General features: G+C 39.9%; 1 protein-coding gene across 15 annotated transcripts in view; it reads right to left on the bottom strand.

Moving 5' to 3' along the window:
• LIMCH1 (LIM and calponin homology domains 1) overlaps window positions 1–18,812 on the bottom strand; it is a 362,412-nt gene that overhangs the window by 73,362 nt on the left and 270,238 nt on the right. For 11 of the 15 annotated variants that reach the window (XM_010351701.3, XM_010351702.3, XM_003940975.3 and 8 more), the window contains one exon: window positions 12,656–12,908. In XM_010351701.3, coding sequence (XP_010350003.1) covers window positions 12,656–12,908 — 253 coding nt within the window. Of the gene's footprint in view, window positions 1–151; window positions 473–2,162; window positions 2,409–4,874; window positions 5,178–11,392; window positions 11,660–12,655; window positions 12,909–18,812 lie in introns of all 15 variants that reach the window. The other 4 variants (XM_074396063.1, XM_074396064.1, XM_039468101.2 and 1 more) reach the window with 1 other exon arrangement.

Genomic DNA, 18,812 nt, shown 5'->3' with positions numbered 1-18,812 from the left:
GATTCGCTTGAATCCGGGATGCGGAGGTTGCAGTGGGCCAATATCGCACCACTGCACTCCAGCCTGGGCAACGCAGCAAGACTCCATCTCAAAAAAAAAAGCAGCAGTGACTCCCATGCAGATATCCTTGCTCATGTATGGCGAAAAATACCTGTAGTCATTAAGCGCTTGGTGCCCCTTTAAGCTGGAAGTGGCCACTGAGACAGGAGACATAGAGTCCGTTTGAACCTTGCTGCCATGACAGATGACTTCTTCTTCATCCTCTCTAGGCCCAGCCTTCCCAATGCTAAGCCGCTTCCATTTCTGCTGGTCTATCTCCGTCACTGGTCCAAAGTGCACAAACTTTTGCCTGGGGCTGGAAGCTTTCTTAGAGGCCCTTGCTTTGCGGTTGGCAAAGTCATCACGGATGGCAGTTTCTGCTTTAATTTCTGGGGAAGGCTCAGAAGCACAGATATGCTGAACATCTCCATCCCTAGTCAAAACCAGAAAGAAGTTCTAAAAATGTCTAAGTAAAAATCAATAAGAGGTTTGGAAAAAACAAAATAATAGAAGTAGTTGGCCCTCCCTATCAGTGGGTTCGGCACTGGTGGATTCAACCAACTTCAGTGGAAATTATTTCGGAGAAAAAAAATTCCACAAAGTTTCAAAAAGCAAAACGTGAACTTGCTGTGCAGTAAGTACTACACTGAATCCACGTGAATGAAGTGATGAGAAAGCACTGTATGAGGTATACATGTATAAGGTATGCTTAGGTTTCTGTAGGTATTATCAGTAATCTACAGATAATTTCAAGTATTTGGGGGGATGTGCATAGGTTATATGCAAATACTATACCATTTCATATTAAGGACTTGAGCATCTAAAAATTTTAATATCCAAGTAGAGTCTTGGAATTAAGCATGGTTACCGAGGGACAACTGTATACGAAAAACACTTTTTTTTTTTTTTTTTTTTTTTTTTTTGAGACGGAGTTTTGCTCTTGTTACCCAGGCTGGAGTACAATGGCATGATCTCGGCTCACCGCAACCTCCCCCTCCTGGGTTCAGGCAATTCTCCTGCCTCAGCCTCCTGAGTAGCTGGGATTACAGGCACGCGCCACCATGCCCAGCTAATTTTTTTTGTGTTTTTAGTAGAGATGGGGTTTCACCATGTTGACCAGGATGGTCTCGATCTCTCGACCTCGTGATCCACCCGCCTCGGCCTCCCAAAGTGCTGGGATTACAGGCTTGAGCTACCGCACCCGGCCCAAAAAACACTTTTATGGCTAGAGCAGAATTGCTTTTCCATTAATACTCAAATGAAGAAATGATCATTGTCTTGCTTAAAAATGATCATTACCTTGTCTTTAAGTTTCTATAGCTTTCAAAACATTAATTCTAACATCTCTAACATCATAAGTGATGGCATAAGAAAATCTTAGGTACTGTGGAATACTTAAAATTATTTTAAAGTCAAGTTTAAACTCTACAATAAACAAGGCTATCAAAATAAATAACCATTCTTAGAAAGTCAGCTGAGTTAAAAAGAGAATGTTTTCTCTCCATGTGGTTTTTAACTTTTAGTATTAATAAATTCATCTCATGATGCATGTGCTGAGCTCCAGGAACTCTGTGATATGAGAGGCACTTTTTCAAGCCATCAAAATAAAAAATGGTACAAGGGGCCCTCACAGTGGCTCATGTCTGTAATTACAGCACTTTGAGAGGCTGATATGGATTACTTGAGCCCTAGGAGCCATAGGTGTTCAACACCAGCCTGAGCAACACACCAAGACCCTGTCTCTATTTAAAAAATCAATTAAAAAGTTGGCCAGGTGCAGTGGCTCATGCTTACAATCTGAGGACTTTGGAAAGCTGAGGCAGGAGGATCCCTTGAACCTAGGAGTTTCAGCATAGGCAATGTAGTGAGACCTTGTCTCTATAAAAAATTAACCAGGCATGGTGACATGGGGCTGTAGTCCCAGCTACTCAAGAGGCTGAGGCAGGAGGATTGCTTGAGCCCAGGGGTCGAGGCTACAGTGAGCTGTGATCAAGCCACTGTATCCCAGCCTGGGCAACTGAGCAAGACCCTGACTTTAAAAAAAAAAAAAAAAAGATACAAGGATAAGTATTTGATGCCTTCAAAATAAAATACTACTACTGCCAGGGGGAAACATGACACACCTTGCCTTTCCTGATACTTTGAGTCTCTCCCACGTCTCCAAGTCAGCTTCTGTTATGTTGGAGAGTGTAATGAAGCTTCGGGGCTCACGGTGAGGGGCAAGGCTGCCCTGAATTCTCCGCTGGGCCAGGTCATCCTTGTGAAGATCTGGCACCTTCCTGAGTCCTCCTCCTTCCACAGGTTCACTCTCCTGAGCCCTTGCATTACAGGTCACTATTGACTTCACCTCTTCTGTGTAGCCCTGGTTTCTGTCCATTTGATCCAGGCCCCCACATCAATGGAAAAATCAAGTTCAAGGAAGGGGAGCAGACAAAGAGAATGTCAAGCATGGAAACTCACAGGCTGAGGACAGAACAAAATGATGGAAGTGCCTTTCCCTTTCTCAAAAATGGAATCAAGGAGCTGTGATGACTTTCATCTATGTCACCCTTATAACTCTGAGTGAGACAGATGTTTTTTTTTCCCCCACCAGATGACAGTCTCAACTACAGTTTAGGAAGCAGAGTAGTGCCTGCTGAAATATTACTAATGGTAATGAGATTTTGGCTGGATGGTAATGATGCCCAATTCCCACACTATTCAAGTTACTGTAATGAATTCAGTTTTTCTGATTGAATCCCTTAGCCCTCGTGGAATGTTTTTTACTGCACTAGTAAAATGTTCGTAATGAGCTCTGCATGATCCAAATTCTAGGATTAGTTTGTAGATAGCTGGAACATTGTTCACATATTAAATATCTTAAACCTAAACCCACAGCTGCCAGAAAGTACATCTAAGTCAATTCTGACAGAAAGTTTCAATGTTTAAACTTAACGTCTGCTTCATGACATTAGTCAGGTTCGGCTAATACAAACTTGAAGAGCAGAGGGTATTCCTCTTTACCTGGATTGAGAGAGTCAATACTCATTTGTTTCTGATGTTAATAACCATTCACCTTTATTGATGCTAAAACTATATTTTCAATCGTTCTCCTATGACGTGAACATTAGCTGGCTAACATTGACAAAATTGTGATTTAAACCAAAGCTGTGGCATTTATATGCATAAATATTCCATTAAAAGTCCACTTCTAACTAAATACGCTTCTTAAAATAGAAAAATCTCAAAAAATATAGAAATACAGCCTTTTAATTTTCCCACAAAATATATCATTCGAGCTGGAAAACCATGAGATAGTCTTTTGTCACCTCAATGATTTGGTGTGGTTGCAGAACCCACAAAAATAGAAAGGCAGCAGAATTTTCTACTTAGTTTGAGGAAGGAGATCAAGGAATGGCATAGCAACGAGGCACAAGGGATTCTTTTTTTAAAATAAGTTCTTTGATGCTATCTAGGGAGGTCATAGGCTGCTTCAGACCCAGAGCTGTGTCCACAAACACAGTCAGGTGACAACAGACAGATGTAGCTGGAAATATAAGGAATTAAAATTACATATAGGAGAAAGAAAAAAAGGGAGATGAAGGCTAGTCCTTTGCCTCACTCAAAGTGCTGATTGCCATCAATATGCCTTGATGTTAGTCACTTATCCAAAAGTCTTTGTTTCACTTGCACAACTGATCCCTCCCTCAAGGCCCTCCAAGAATGGTTTGTTACAAGGCCTGCCAATAGCAAAGACCAAGGGCCTTCTGAAGCTATAATGTGTCCTATAAAGAAATTATGCCAGATTTTCTCTCATCTAATCCCTGTTCTATATCCAGGAATCTCTCATGGGTTTTTGTATCTGGTACTTCCTAAGAAAAATCAAAAAGACCAACTACTCCACTGAGCTCAACAACTCTGCCCAAAGAACCCTTTCAATTGTCTAAGCACAGCTGAGATAATTATATACTAAGTTCAACAGGCTTAAAAACCTCTAAAGTGATGGGCAAAAAGATGACAATTCAATAATGTAGATGTTAACTCTAGCTGATTTTGATATAAGGAAACATACAGGAATGATAAACTCAGCAGAATGAAATGCAGCAAGTGGGCACCCTAAATGAAATCGTATCTCCCTCTTAGGACAAAAATCACTGGTCAAATTCCATCTTACTACAAATTTCCTTTCCACAATTCACTCCAACATGTATTAAGAGGATGGGAAGAATTTTGGCAGAAGGAAACGTGTCTGAAAACAATTTCTATGACAGAACATATAGAAGTATACTTTAAGTCTGAGAAGTAGTTTTGATGGGAAATACCCATTATCATGTGTCTAGGAGATGTTGCTGGTGTGAGAGAAGAAAGAACAAGTCTCATTTTTTTTTCCTTCCAACATCTAAACGGAACTAATAAGAGAGAAGTGCTTTTAGTGTTTTTCTGCTTCTTTTGAATGGACTGGAGCAGCTGTTAGAGGTGGCTGTTCTCTGATAGGAAATAGTACATGTCTATTTTTGCTAATAATGCCAACTGATGACACCAGCACCCATATGTGGTGATGAGCCCTGATTCAGCACATCTACACACTGGAATTCAATGATTCTTTGGCAAAGTTAGCCCTATTTTGGACATGGACACTCTACTGTCTGCCATCTGCATTTAGAGGAGATTGAATATCTAAAGTTCCACTTCAAAATAAACCCCCATTACAAAGTACACATAATTGAGGGGCTGGAAAGAGGAACTGGAGGGGGTATAATACAAACTGCCTTCATTTAATTATGTCCTCTCTCCCTCTCTTTCATAGACACACACACACACACACACACACACACACACACACGCCATGTGCACACCTTTTATATTCTAAACTTCTTTTATTTGAGATTCCCTTTGAGAGCTGTTTGCTGCCATCTGATTTATCTGCCCCTTTCTTTGGATAAGGGCCATAGAGGAGTTGATTTAATGGCACCGTTGGCTTGGTTTGGTTCATCCTTGCTCTCCTTGCAGCAAAGTCATCCTTCTCAAGATCAGGCAGTCGACACACAACTTCACCTTCTGCCTCTGAATCGTTGCCATGTTGATGGCTCAGGAAAGAGTTTTCTTTGCGAAGGACAATGTCACGAACAGCTTCTTTCTCTTCAATTAATTGTTTTTGACTAATGGGGAAAATTAAATGGGACTCCACATGTGATCAGACAAAAAAAATTAAATCCCCATCTCTAGACAGACAACTGTGTTGTTAGTAAAAAGTCTTCTCAAAATTGTTAGTTCAAATGGCATCTGTTCATTATTTCAATCTAGATTGCAGCATAGTTAGGGTGGGTTTTAAAACCTTGAATTTAGCCAGACATTAGCAATACTAAAAATTCATTTAGTTTTCAGGGTTTCCATCCACAACAGAAAGACAGGATCCTAAATGGCTCTGAAAATGACAGCGTAGATTCTTTGCATGAAATTGGGGAAAGGTGGGAAGTTTTTTGTGACTGTTCTTTTTTCTTTAGCACATTAGTACCCAGTAGACACTTAATTTGATTTTGACTGACAGAGCAAAAAACTGAGCCAAGAAACTGATCTGGGAGAAAACAAATGAATACAGCTACATGACAGCACACTTAAAATGTGTCACAGATTACAAAGTGTAAGGAAGTCTTTCTACAGAGCTGAGCTCACATGAAACATCGGGGGTAGTTTAAAACCATTCATAGGATGGTCTTAAACTATTCCATTCCTATGGTCCTCCACTTCCAGGAAGCTTATCTTGCTCTGTACCTTTCCATCAGAAACCTTTTCTTCCTCTTCTATCTCCTTGTCTCTCTACCTCCCAACTCTTCTTTTTCTTTTTTTAAGAGCCAGGGTCTTGTTCTATTGCACAGGCTGGAATGCAGTGGTGCAATCACAGCTCTCATACCCTAATATAGAAGCAGATCTTCTACTTGAACCCCTGAAGTCCAAGAGCAACACTCTTTCCACTTTCGGACAAACCAAATGGTCCTGGGCTCCAGCATCCCCTTGGGCAGAATTTTTTGGAATAAAATATTCGTGTTTATGCAAATGGCCCTGCCAATTGGCGATGCCAATTTGAGCAGGAATAATCTGGTCCCTTGTGCATCTTGTGAGCCCAGCCAGGCTGCACATTCCCTTCGGTGTTTATTTTTAGGCTAAATGCCCAGTGTGACAAGACTCATTTCAAGTGATCTGAATTTAGATATGCGAACTTAAAAAAAAAAAAAAAAGAGGGTAAAGAAAGTTTCCATACCATTGGCTACTGGAAGACACTCCCGCCCACTTAAAAAATGGTCACAATGACTGATTTTCCACTAATAGATAATTTCCACTAATGCCACTAATTCATGGAGAGCAAAAAATAATGATGCAAGTTTTGAGCTGGCACTGATGGCATTGAAACAATAAATATTATGTATAAGGTAGATATGTAAGATTGTATTCACAGGTGTCTAGGTAGCAAAATATTTAAATGATTTTTATAATGTGGTTTTTTTTTTCTCCTTTGAAGGTCCCTAAGGGCAGTCTTTCATGAAACTTGGGTCCATTTTACTTTATTTTTCAATAACTACAACTCTTTGAGTAGCCAGTACATTCCAGATACACTAACTTTCATGAAAACCCTGCAAAATAGAGATTATGATGCCCACTTTGCAGAAGAGAATATTAAGGTCTCTAGTTCAAGCCATCTGAACTTAGGTAAATTAATTGAAGTATACTCAAGGGGCAGGCCCAGGCTGTCTGGCTTTATATTCATGAAAAGGTTTGGCAGTTTTATTTCATCCAAGTCAGTCACAGATGAGATGCTTTGGGAAAGAGCTGCTTTCAGAGCACAGCTCATTGCTTCATGTGGAAGGAACATAGTTCAATGTCAAATGAGAAATGCCAAGCCCTGCCTCCAACTGGCGATCCTGCACAGCCTCACCTAAAACAAGGCAGGCTAGCTATCTTGATAGGAGAGACGATGGGCCCAAAGCAGGTGAGGGGGAAGAAAAGCTCGTCTCAACGTTTCTGAGGCTTATATATTTCAAAGTGAATGAGATAATGATTTAAAGTAAGGAGAAGCTGGGGTTTTCTTTCACCCCGTTTTAACTTAGCAATGTATAAGCAACCAGCTCAGATTGGTAGCTAGTGTATTCCACTGAAGGAAACTGGGCTCTCCAGAAAAGCCTGTTAGTTCCCCTGGGAATGTGCTGGGGGATACCGGAAACCTCCCTGTTCATCCCATCTCCAATCAGGGCAGCTATTTGGTTGGTGCACAAGTAATTGCGTTTTTTGCCTTTAAAAATGGCAAAACCACAATTACTTGTGCACCAGCCTAATACACCCAGAGTCACAAAGAGTCATGCAAGTTATGTGCCTGGCTTGTCCCCGATACCCAAGGATCTGTTCAGCAGCCATGCTGAACCGGCGTCTGGTGAGGAGGGTCTGTAGAGGAATCTGTGTCTGGCACTTAGCTGCATCTGCTCTTCTTCTAAAGATTTCTAAAATGCCTATTGTTCCTCAGAGGTTTTTTTACCCGCTTCCCCGCCACCCCCCTGTAATTAATTACTATGTGGTTGAGAAGATCCACAGACCAGCAGAAACCAAGCACTGAGTGCTGAAACATATGAAAACAATTAGAAAAGAAGTACAATCACGTGAAACCTATAATTCAGTTTAAAAAAATTTTTACTTCTCCAATGGGAAACACCAAGTAAAAGAACTCAAATCTCCATGGCACTTTAATTCAGGGGAAGTGCATCTTGGTTCTTATTTTATCCTCTTGAAAACAGAAATCTTAGCTTCTTTGGCAGAGTGTCATATTTGGGGAATAATTAAGTTAGTGCAACCATAAAATAAAATAGAAGAAAAAGTTTATATACCTTTTCACTTCAATGGAAACTCTAATAAATATTAAAGTCCACACATTTATTAAGAAGTCCTACTTTCTGTCTCCTGATGCTAAGATACTGCTAATATATTATTTGACAGGAAGCTTGGGGCTTCTAGGATTTTGACCTCCTGTGAAAATGAAACAACATGCACCTCTGCTCCCTTTTGTATACTGCCTTAAAGATAATGCGAGTCTCACTCTGTCACCCAGGTTGGAGTGCACTAATACAATCTTCGCTTACTGGAACCTCTGCCTCCGGGGGTTCAAGCAATTCTTGTGCCTTAGCCTCCCTGAGCAGCTGGGATTACAGGCATGTGGCACCATGCCCAGGTGATTTTTTTGTATTTTTAGTAGAGACAGGGTTTCACCATGTTGGTCAGGCTGGTCTTGAACTCCTGATCTCAAGTGATCTGCCCGCCTCGGCCTCCCAAAGTGCTGAGATTGCAGGTGTGAACCATCGCATCCAGCCTAGCAAGGCATTTAAGAATATACTTGGGAAACAAACAAACAAAAAACAGTCTACAAAATAAAGCTTTGTTGTTCATCTACATGCTCCTCCCCTTGGACAGGGCTCTATTATTTCACTCATTTCTGCAAACATTTCCCAACTGAGAAATGGGCCACAACAAGTGGTCCTCTTATTGGGTGCAAAGACTTGCTGGCCAGAATTCATCTGGATGTCAAAGACAGAATACTGAAGTTAAAATGTCTTCAGAGACATCAGCATATTTCAATGACTTAAATTCTTATTTTCCAGACACCAAGAGTCCTTTTCTTCTTCATGATACTTCATTTCAGTTAAACTAGTTTCTGCCACATTAAAAGCAGGATCCCAAATGTGAATAAACTTCGAATGACTCTCAACTCCTGGGGCTTGCAAAAAGTAACAAAGACATAGACATGCCAGGCTGGTGGCATGCTATGTGTAAAACCTTTATGAGAGAGCTGGCAGCTGAAAAATCTGTCTAACAAATGAATTCTGGGTGTTTGGAGCAGCTGTGTTGTGTTGCTATTGGGAACATTCTCTGAGAATATGCATAATTATCCGGAACCCAATTTTAAATGCTAAATCAGAAGATCTGAGGCATCATGACATTAACTGACCTACAAACTTCTGCATACGAGAGCTAACTTGGATGAAATAGGTTAAAATTAAGCCAGATAACAGGAAACATGAATGGAAGTGAAATAAAGAAATATATATCCATTAGAATTACATTTTTTTTTGTTTTTGAGACAGAGTCTCACACTGCCACCAGGCTAGAGCGTAGTGGCGCGATCTCAGCTCAATGCAACCTACGCCTCCCAGGTTCAAGCGATTCTCCTGCCTCAGCCTCCCAAGTAGCTGGGCCCAGCCAGTGTGTGTGTGTGTGTGAGTGTGTGTCTAGTAGAGACAGGGTTTCACCATTTTGGCCAGGATACTCTTGATCTCTTGACCTTGTGATCTGCCCACCTCAGCCTCCCAAAGTGCTAGGAAATTACAGGCATGATAGAATTACATTTTTAAACTATGATTTGATGTTTGTACAGTGAATGCGAGTTGTCACAAAAGAGTTCAAAGTTTTTTTATAAAATAAACATCCCAGTTACTGAAGCAGCACAGTCCCCATATGGACTTCCCAGCCTTTGCCCAACTTCTCTTCTCTACAAGACCATTATTCCTGAATGTGCTGAATTAGCTTAATGCAGCTCCCCCCGTCCTCGCTTGCTGTTTTAGATACTCTAAAGATTATGGTATCCTTGGTAAACACTAGCTTAAACACTCTACACATGTGATATAAACGAAAGATGTGTGTCAAAGATAGGAAGATCAAATTATTACCTACTACTATGTCCTTAAAGGCAGGAGCTAGAGAAGTCTGAAAAATGATACATAGTGAGGAGATATTATTCCTCTCACTATTATTATTTCTGCCTTCTCAGCATCTAGTCTGGTCTCCAGTACATAAGATGCTCAAGGGATGTAGAAAAAAATGTGTCTGAAAAGGTCTCTGTATCAAAACTTAATTATCTGGACTTTTAAAAAAGATTTTATTACATTACTCTTCATTATTTAATAAATTCAGAGAGCTGTTTGTAACAAAAGCACAATTTCATGTTAGAATATTCCAGAAGCACATATGTGTTTAGAATAGGCATGATTATCTGTAACATACCACAGACAAAGAGATATCCTTTGGTTTTTAAATTTTTTTTAATACAAAGCTACTCTAGGATTAAATTTATATAAATCAACACTGGATATTTTAATTAAGACCTGGTCCACAGAAATAACCATATGTGGCATTGTACACAGAGATGGAAAATGTGTGGGAGGCTGATGTGGTACTGTGGTCAGAGCATCCGAATCTGGTCACCAGGTTGGTGGTGACCAGCTTTGCAAGTCACTGACTATCATGGATCCTCAGCTTCCACTTCTGGAAAATGGGTATATAATCCACCTCTTAAACCAGCCTGACCAACATGGTTAAACCCCATCTCTACTAAAAATCCAAAAATTAGCCAGGCATATTGGTACATGCCTGTAATCCCAGCTACTTAAGAGGCTGAGGTAGGAGAATTGCTTGAACCTCACTGCAGAGGTTGCAGTGAGCTGAGATTGTACCACTGTACTCCAGCTTGGGCAACACAGGGAGACTCTGTCTCAAGAAAAAAAAAAGACATAAATGGAACAGCAAGTGGCAAAGGAATTTCAACTGTCAAATTATTATTAATGTCAATTTGTAAAATATATTTTGGCTGCACTATTATTTATTAGGATTATTGTGGTTATTACATAAGAAAAATTAACTAGCTTCTCAAAACACTACAGAAGAGTGTATAACTATAATTTTCCTTGGCTCTGATTGTTGCCATCTCACATATAATACAAAGGGTCTCCATCTCACATGTAATACAAAACTATCAGTACCGGATACTAGTCCCTTTGTTACAATTAAAGAGAAGTAATTACTCCATTCTTTGTTTTTGAATCGACATGCTTTAGAAAATAAGGAGTCAAATAAACTCAATTCTACTTAGTACCCTCTTGAGACAAAGAAAGTAAGTGGATTTTTGTAAGCCAGCCACCCTCTAGAGTGTTCCCCATTTCAAAGAAACAGACTATCTTCTAGTGATGTGTAAAGTAAGATATGAGCCATTTAGGAGTAGCGTGAAAATTAACAAGCCACAAACAATAGAAAAATACAATGCTATTACTGGGCAAATCCTGCAGCCCACAAATGATGACTACAAATATGTGAGGAAGACAAGGTCTGCACCAGGCGGCGAGGAGCTCACTCTTCACCTTCATCTAAAATACCTAGGAGGTACTTAGCAGAGACATGCCTTAAGGCAAAGACTATCATCTATGTGCTCAGAGTAGGGAACAGCGATGCAACAGGAAAAGCGGGAAGTGGAAAAAATAAGATGAAAACTCCAGCTCTCTAGAGACATTCCAAACCCCCAGGCATGCAGAAAGCCAGCCGGGCCAGCCCTCAGCCCAGAGCTGACCTGGCAAAGCGCCGTGCTGCTGGCATGACCTTGATTCCAGCTTGCTCTAGCCTTTTGCGCTTTTGGATCTCAGCAGCATCTTTTTCTTCAGACTTGGGAGCTGGGGCCACCACAGCCCCATCTGAAGAAGGGTGCTCCTTACCACTGCCGTCGGGTAATTCACACCCACCATGGGAAGGCTTCCGACCAGGATTCATTTGGCCAACTGGATCGTCTTCATCAGCCGACCCCACTTCACTCCCCTCTTCCTCTATTGTTTCAGGAAAGCTAGTGAGTTGGACAATATGGTTTACCAAACTAACAGACTGGGCTGGGGAGCACACCCCATGTCATCTCCCCGCTATTCTGATTTTCACTTTAGAAAAGGAAGTCACAGCACAAAATATGAGCCTGAAAATGTGAAGAAAATTCAACACAACCATTTGTTAATTCATACAATGCATCATACCCGCAACATTGAGAGTTATCCCAGACTTGATAATGAAAGGCAAAAATCTTTTCTGCTGCAAACATAAAATTCATTAGTTGGTTCAGCAAACTAACAATTGTAATAAAATTTTTATTCAATGGAAAGTAATAGTACAGATGGACTAATGGAGAAGTTTATTTTGTTATAAGGTTCTTGAAGGCAGGAACTCTGCCTTATTTGTTATTGGGTCCCCAGTGCCTAGTATATAATAGATGTTCAACAAGTACTTCCCGAATAAATGAATAAATAAATACAAAAGCATAATGAGAGATTAAGGAAACCACTGTTTCTCTAAAGAGAGGAGAAATCCATTTATTATGACTATTTCACATGTGATTGTGAACCACATCCTACGCATCATGTATTTGCATCACATATTTGAGCTTGTATCAGATTAATTTAAGCCTAGATTTTTAAAACCTCTTTTTTCATCAAGATAGGACTCTTTCTACACCTAATCTGATAGGATTCGGAGTCAAGCAGTCTCTGCAGAAGGACACAGATGACAGATTTGCTCTCAATGTCCTATCAACAAAATTGGTTTCAGAAATCTGCTTATTTAGGCAAGTAGCTGTTGAATACCTATTATGTGCCAGGCACTGTTCTAGGCACACTCACCAAGCTTCTACTTTCTCCTGACAAGCTCTCTCCAAATATCTGTCCCATCCACCCCTGTCTGTAATCTTCCATCAAAGTTCTGAATTGGTCATTTAACCTCATTCCTGTCCAGAAGCTGCAGTTCCCAAACCACTCATGCCCAAGCCAGTAAGAGGGCAGCTGCACTCAGGCCTTACCTGAAGGGCCTCTCCCCACCCAGGGGGGAGGTGGCGGTACTCCAGCTCTTGCGGTATTCCTCACGCTCTGCTTTCTTCTTTCTCAGAGGTGCAGGGACGTAGGCGGTCTGATTGCTTTTGTTCGGGAGGTACTGGTTAAAAGGCACTACTGATTTCGGCTCACCATGGGAAGTCCGCCTTGCAGACATGTCATCCTTCTTCACATCTGGCAGCTTCCGATGAGGCAAGTCGGATTCAGAGTCACTTCCTCTCCCTGGGAAAGAGAGGATGGGTGCTGAGAAAGTGTGTCAAGCTAGCAGAAAGTTCCCAATGTTAAGTACGCATTAGGGATGTGGTTCAATCTGTGGGTTCTGAGGATTCCTTCTTAAATCATTAACTTAACAAATCAGAAGAATCCATGTAGATTACTCTACTCTGGGAAAAGAAGGGAAAAAATCAGGAAAAAAAACACCAACAAGGGCAAAATTTAAAAATACAGACATAAGCCTAACTGTATCTGAGAACTACAATTAGCAACACACTTGCAATAGGATTATATGCCTACTGAGATTCTGCTACTCTCAAAAGAAGAAAACAGAAATTAATCAATGAAGTTTTCACTGAGCACCTGCTGCATGTCTTACACTTTGCCAGATAGTCCAGCAAATAAAAATTATGAGACATTTTGTCTTTGAGGCATCTTTAACCAACCCATAACGTACCTAGAGAATTTAAGTTATAATCAAGAAGCCAAGAACAATAGGAATTCAGGAACATGATCGATTTGAATTACACCAAGGGTTTGCCTTCCAGGAAGTGGTTCAGGTCATTCCTCTGCATGGGAGCTCTTCCTGGTTCCCACAGCTGGAGGCAATCTGTTCTTCCGGCAAATCCTATGCCCCCATGATCTTGTTTTTTCCTCTGGTGCATTCTACTTTCTAACTTGTACTTTGAGAATAAGAGCTTTATAGTTTTTAACGTTTTCATGCCATTGCCTTTGTACACAGTGGACATCCTTAGATTATCTCATGAATAAATGAGTTGGTTTGGCTTAGAGAGCGTTTTAGACAACACATGAGAATTCAATGTTCCCAACATCAGCCATTTGTTGGACAATAGACCCAATGATTATACTGTATTCTTGTTTCCTGAGTCCTATCTTATTAGATTTCTAGGATCTCTTAGAATGAAGTCATCATTCCAACAAAACTACCATATAAATAGCCACCATTTCAATGCTGGTTGAAAACAATTAATCAATGAGAGCATTACAAGATTGTTCAACTATGTTGGTGATAAATGAAATGTATACCTCTTTAGACTTAAGAAAAGAGCCTTGGCCAGGCGCGGTGGCTCATGTCTGCAATCCTAGCACTTCAGTAGGCCTGGGTGGGCAGATCACTTGAGGTCAAGAATTTGAGACCATCCTGGCCAACATGGTGAAACCTCATCTCTACTAAAAATACAAAAATTAGCCAGGCGTGGTAGCACAGACTGGTAATCCCACCTACTCAGGAGGCTGAGGCAGGAGAATTGCTTGAACCCAGGAGGCGGAGGTTGCAGTTAGCCGAGATTGCGTCACTGCACTTCAGCCTGGGCAACAGAGCAAGACTCCATCTCAAAAAAAAAAGAAAAAAAGAAAAAAAATAGAGCCTTACACTAAGAGCCAAGAGATGTGGCAGCCTGGTAGAGGGGTTGGTTAAGTGTTAAGCCAGAACCACTTCCTTTGGTGTTCTGCTCATTTGCATATGTTACATCAGTACTTTAAGCCTCAGTTTCCCAATTTATAAAATAAGGATAATAATATCCCTATCTCATAGCTGTTGGAAGGACCAGATACATATAAAACTATTGGTACAGTGCGTGGGTTAGACTAAGTGCTTAATAAATACTGGCTACTTTTTATGTCATAATAATTCTGGATCTGGCAGAAATGAGCTGTGGGCTCCTAGGGTTGTCTCTAACATGCTTGACTGTCCTTTTTTGTAAAACAGAAATAAAATGATTTGCCCTGGAGGTTAAGTGATATAATGGTTTTTAAAAGACTGTAAAACTTAAAAGCATTGACCATAAACAAGTTGTTTATTGTTACAGATGAAGTATTCAGTTTATGAATTATTCATGCCACATGCATTCAGTCTTCCTTCTGAAGTTTTGACCATTTCATTACTTATCAGTACAGTATTTGATTCATAATTTAGCTCCTTTCTACCCTGTCTTTAAACAAGTATATCTGTCTCAGTATCACAATGAAATGTTTAGTGCCACCTGTGAATTGCTTTATAAACAAATACTAACACTACCTTACCTTGCTAAACTCTTACATTTGTTTCCCCATTTGATACTATCCTCATTTTATAAAGATAGGAACAGGCTCAGCGAGACTGTAGGAACCGCTTCTGCAGGGCTGCTTAGTGACAACTCTGAAATTCTACTTTCTGTTCTCTTGACTCCCAAAGTTCTTTTCTCTGTGACACACCTGTCCTGGGAAAATGTCCTCTGATAAGAGTGTCCTGACTATGAGAAGTGCTGTGCTTTGTGGAACAAATAAAGTGAAGGATTCTTCAATCAACTACGAAAGCTTAGTGATGGATTAGATTTGCCTCAGGTCCCTCAATTCTAAAATCCTATAATCTATGAACCTTATTTGTATAGTATCTATACACACACACACACACACACACACACACACAGATGTCTATATATATTATCTATAATATACTGAGTGAAAGTCTCCAAATATGTTGTCTAACAACATAAGCAAATTACTTTTTGCCTCACTTATTCTTTGGTGAATGTCTTAGACAATTCCAGAAATGTTAGCCTTGCAAATGCTCCAGCACAGAGTAGCTCAGTTGAAAGAAGTATAAGTTTACGGATTTAGAGACCAGGGTCTAAAATTTCAGCTCTACCACCTACTAGCTGTGTGGTCCTGGGAAACTTAAATCTTCTATACTTCAGGGTCCTCATGGGATACATGAAGGTAATAATACAGGTATTACATGTTGTCACAAGGATTAAATGAGATGACAGAAAGCACCTAGGAGGTGGCTGGCCCAGTATATCCTTGGTAAATGTCAGAGTCTTCCTATCTAAGGCTGGCACCTCAAAAGTTTTGACTTCACCTCTCCCTGTGAACATGGAAATTTACTAGGGTGGCTTCTCCATTTATGTCCGGAGTTAGGAAAATGGAATCTAGCATGTGATGATGTTGTTCTTTTTTATCAAAGTCTGATTCTTCCTTTTCATGAGGCTACATTTCTCTCTCAGTAACTGAAGGTCTTTCTTTAACATATCTTTGCCATATACACCCCCAACTCTTCGCTTTTTAATCTTCCCTAGCACTTTGATTTATCTCATTGTTTCTCTCCCTTAGCATGTCTTTTATACAAAACATTAGTCTGTTCATTTAACCTCATGCATCATATTTACAAAATATGTTCTTAATTCTAAAAACACCTGGGTGGAGGGTTTTGTTATTTCCTCTTCAACGAAGCCCGTTAAGTGAACTCATAAGAGATGCTATTAATGGTAGGGGAGAAACTGGGCATCTGTCTAGCAAGACAGATTAGTTGAATCAATCCTGGGGATCTATAGCATCCTACCAGGTAGCTCTGCGTCCAACCTACAGAATCATGATGCCTCTCAGGAGTATGGCTCCTGATTGTCTTTATTGAATGGATTAGTGGGAATAGAATATAATAAAATGAAAGACCTCTATATTGGCCCAATATAGAGTTGAAGAATTTCATGATAAGACAGATATTCCCTAACTGATTATGAGTCCTAGGATATAAATTCTCAAGACTTAAAAAAACAAGTCTCTTTTTTTTTTTTTTCAAATTTGGAAGTATTTATTAGGACTAGCAATCTTCTTAATTAGCATCATTTTAAAAAACATAATATAAACTCTCATGAAACCCAACATCTATTTGGCTAAAATTATACCACATTTTAAACGGCAGATCAATAAATGTGTTGTTTTTTGAATCTCATTAGCTCTTGATTAGTTTACAAGAACCTAAGCCTTAAGGTATTGGATTGATTGGTGAAATCTGTGTGTAAGAAGCTCTTCCATGGATGGTGTTTTGTGAAGCTCTAATTTCATGTGTTTTTTTTGGATGGAAAAAACATTCATAAAAATAATTGCTGCAAACTAAATTGTGCTTCAGCACATATTAGTATAATATTAGTAATCACCACCTCAAATCCCTTCAAGATGTGATTTGTTTAAACATTAAACCCCCTAAAGCTGGTAACAATAAATAAATGATCTACATTGGCAGTTAAGAAAAAACAAGATGAAGAAAATGCAATAACTTAAAACAACTAATCAAAATAATATGGATGAAATCGTTTGGTTAAGGTATGTTTTGGAAAAGTAAATCTACTCTTTGGTTATGTTAAAGCTCACTTAGATTGGGAACTTGGTATTTAACTTCTAACAGTGTGGGGGGCACTTAAGATGTCATATAACATTTTAGAAATGCTTCGCAAAAGGCTCACAATGCATCCTGGAATTCTTCAGGAGTCACATACTATGTGGCCTGAGGCTAAACTATTTGTTGGAAAGTTTAAGTCCAAAACAAAAGCATTAGTTTAGTCACTCCAGAATAAAACATCTATTAGGCAAAGAGAAAGAAGTGTGAGTAAACTAAGCTTAAGAGCATAGATTTTGCATTCACACTTCTTGAAGCTAACACTGTTATGCTACTTTCTGACAGTGATTTTTTTGTAACTTGTAAATATTGAGATGATTACTTAACTCCTCAAAGGCTCATCTGTAAAGCAAGGATAAGTAGTGTCTCACAACTCTGTGGGAGTGCCGAATGAGATACTGAGTGAGTATCTCTAAGATCTCAGCTGAGACTAAATGAGATACTGTGTGCCAAGGAATTAACTTAGATCCTGGACACATTAAACAGTCAAGTATTTTAGTAACAGAATTTTATAGTTGGAAGGTATCTTTTAGCTACAAAAGATAATTCTGATCTCAGAGTAGGCTTAAGATATAATAACTAGATATAGTAGCTTCAACAAGCAATACATTAAAAAAAGAAACACATGCCGGGTGCGGTGGCTCAAGCCTGTAATCTCAGCACTTTGGGAGGCCGAGGCGGGTGGATCACGAAGTCAAGAGATCGAGACCATCCTGGTCAACATAGTGAAACCCTGTCTCTACTAAAAATATAAAAAATTAGCTGGGCATGGTGGCGCATGCCTGTAATCCCAGCTACTCAGGAGGCTGAGGCAGGAGAATTGCCTGAGCCCAGGAGGTGGAGGTTGCGGTGAGCCGAGATCGCGCCATTGCACTCCAGCCTGGGTAACAAGAGCGAAACTTCGTCTCAAAAAAAAAAAAAAAAAAAAAAAAGAAACACTTTAAAAATTCCCAACAGCCCTCATGTTTTCCACAAGTTTATATATGTAGAATATGTAGAACCAAACCATTTTTCCTTCTAAAAGTACAAAGGTACAAGATAAGTAAGACAAACAGCTTCTGAAAAATAGGCATTACATGTATATCAAGTTACATGATTACACATTTTTGTAAAGAAAAATGATCATCTCTTCCAAGCGACATAAAACCCATAGGGTTTAAATCAATCCCAGCTTCAGAATGAGCTGGGATTGTGCACAGCCTGGGTTGTGCACTATACGTTAACGGCCACCTGCATCATGCTGGCTATACCAGTCAGGTATCATAAGCATCAAACAGATTGCCAAAAACCATGCCAATTAAAGTTGCACAATCCCAGGCTTTAGAACTTTCCTAAGTGTGTGCAGCTCATTTCCAGTTTACTGGAAGTTGATCCATTTTCACTTATATAGTATGGTACTCACTCACACATTTCCCTTCTTCATGCCCAGAGTACATAAACCTCCAGCACACTTTATGAGCTAATGGTCTGCACAGTGTCTTGATTCACTGAGACCAAGGGAGAAATGATGTAACACATTTTCCAACAGAAGATATGCTCACTGAGGCAGTGCTCAAATAAACTCCTGGCAAAGCCAACCAAAATTCTAAGGACCATGAAAAACAACATTCAAAGACTTTTTTCCTGCCAGTTTATAGAATTACTAGGTTCCAGCAAGGTGGATATGGAGTCTGCTTTCCCATCCCTCTGCCAGCCGCAGTGCAGTCCCTGCAAATGTTTAATTCCAAGATGGATAGTTT

This window comes from Saimiri boliviensis, chromosome 3 (assembly GCF_048565385.1).
Source record: "Saimiri boliviensis isolate mSaiBol1 chromosome 3, mSaiBol1.pri, whole genome shotgun sequence".
NCBI lineage: Eukaryota > Metazoa > Chordata > Mammalia > Primates > Cebidae > Saimiri > Saimiri boliviensis.
Note: the sequence above shows the minus strand (reverse complement) of the source record. Positions and strands in the feature narration are given on the sequence as shown.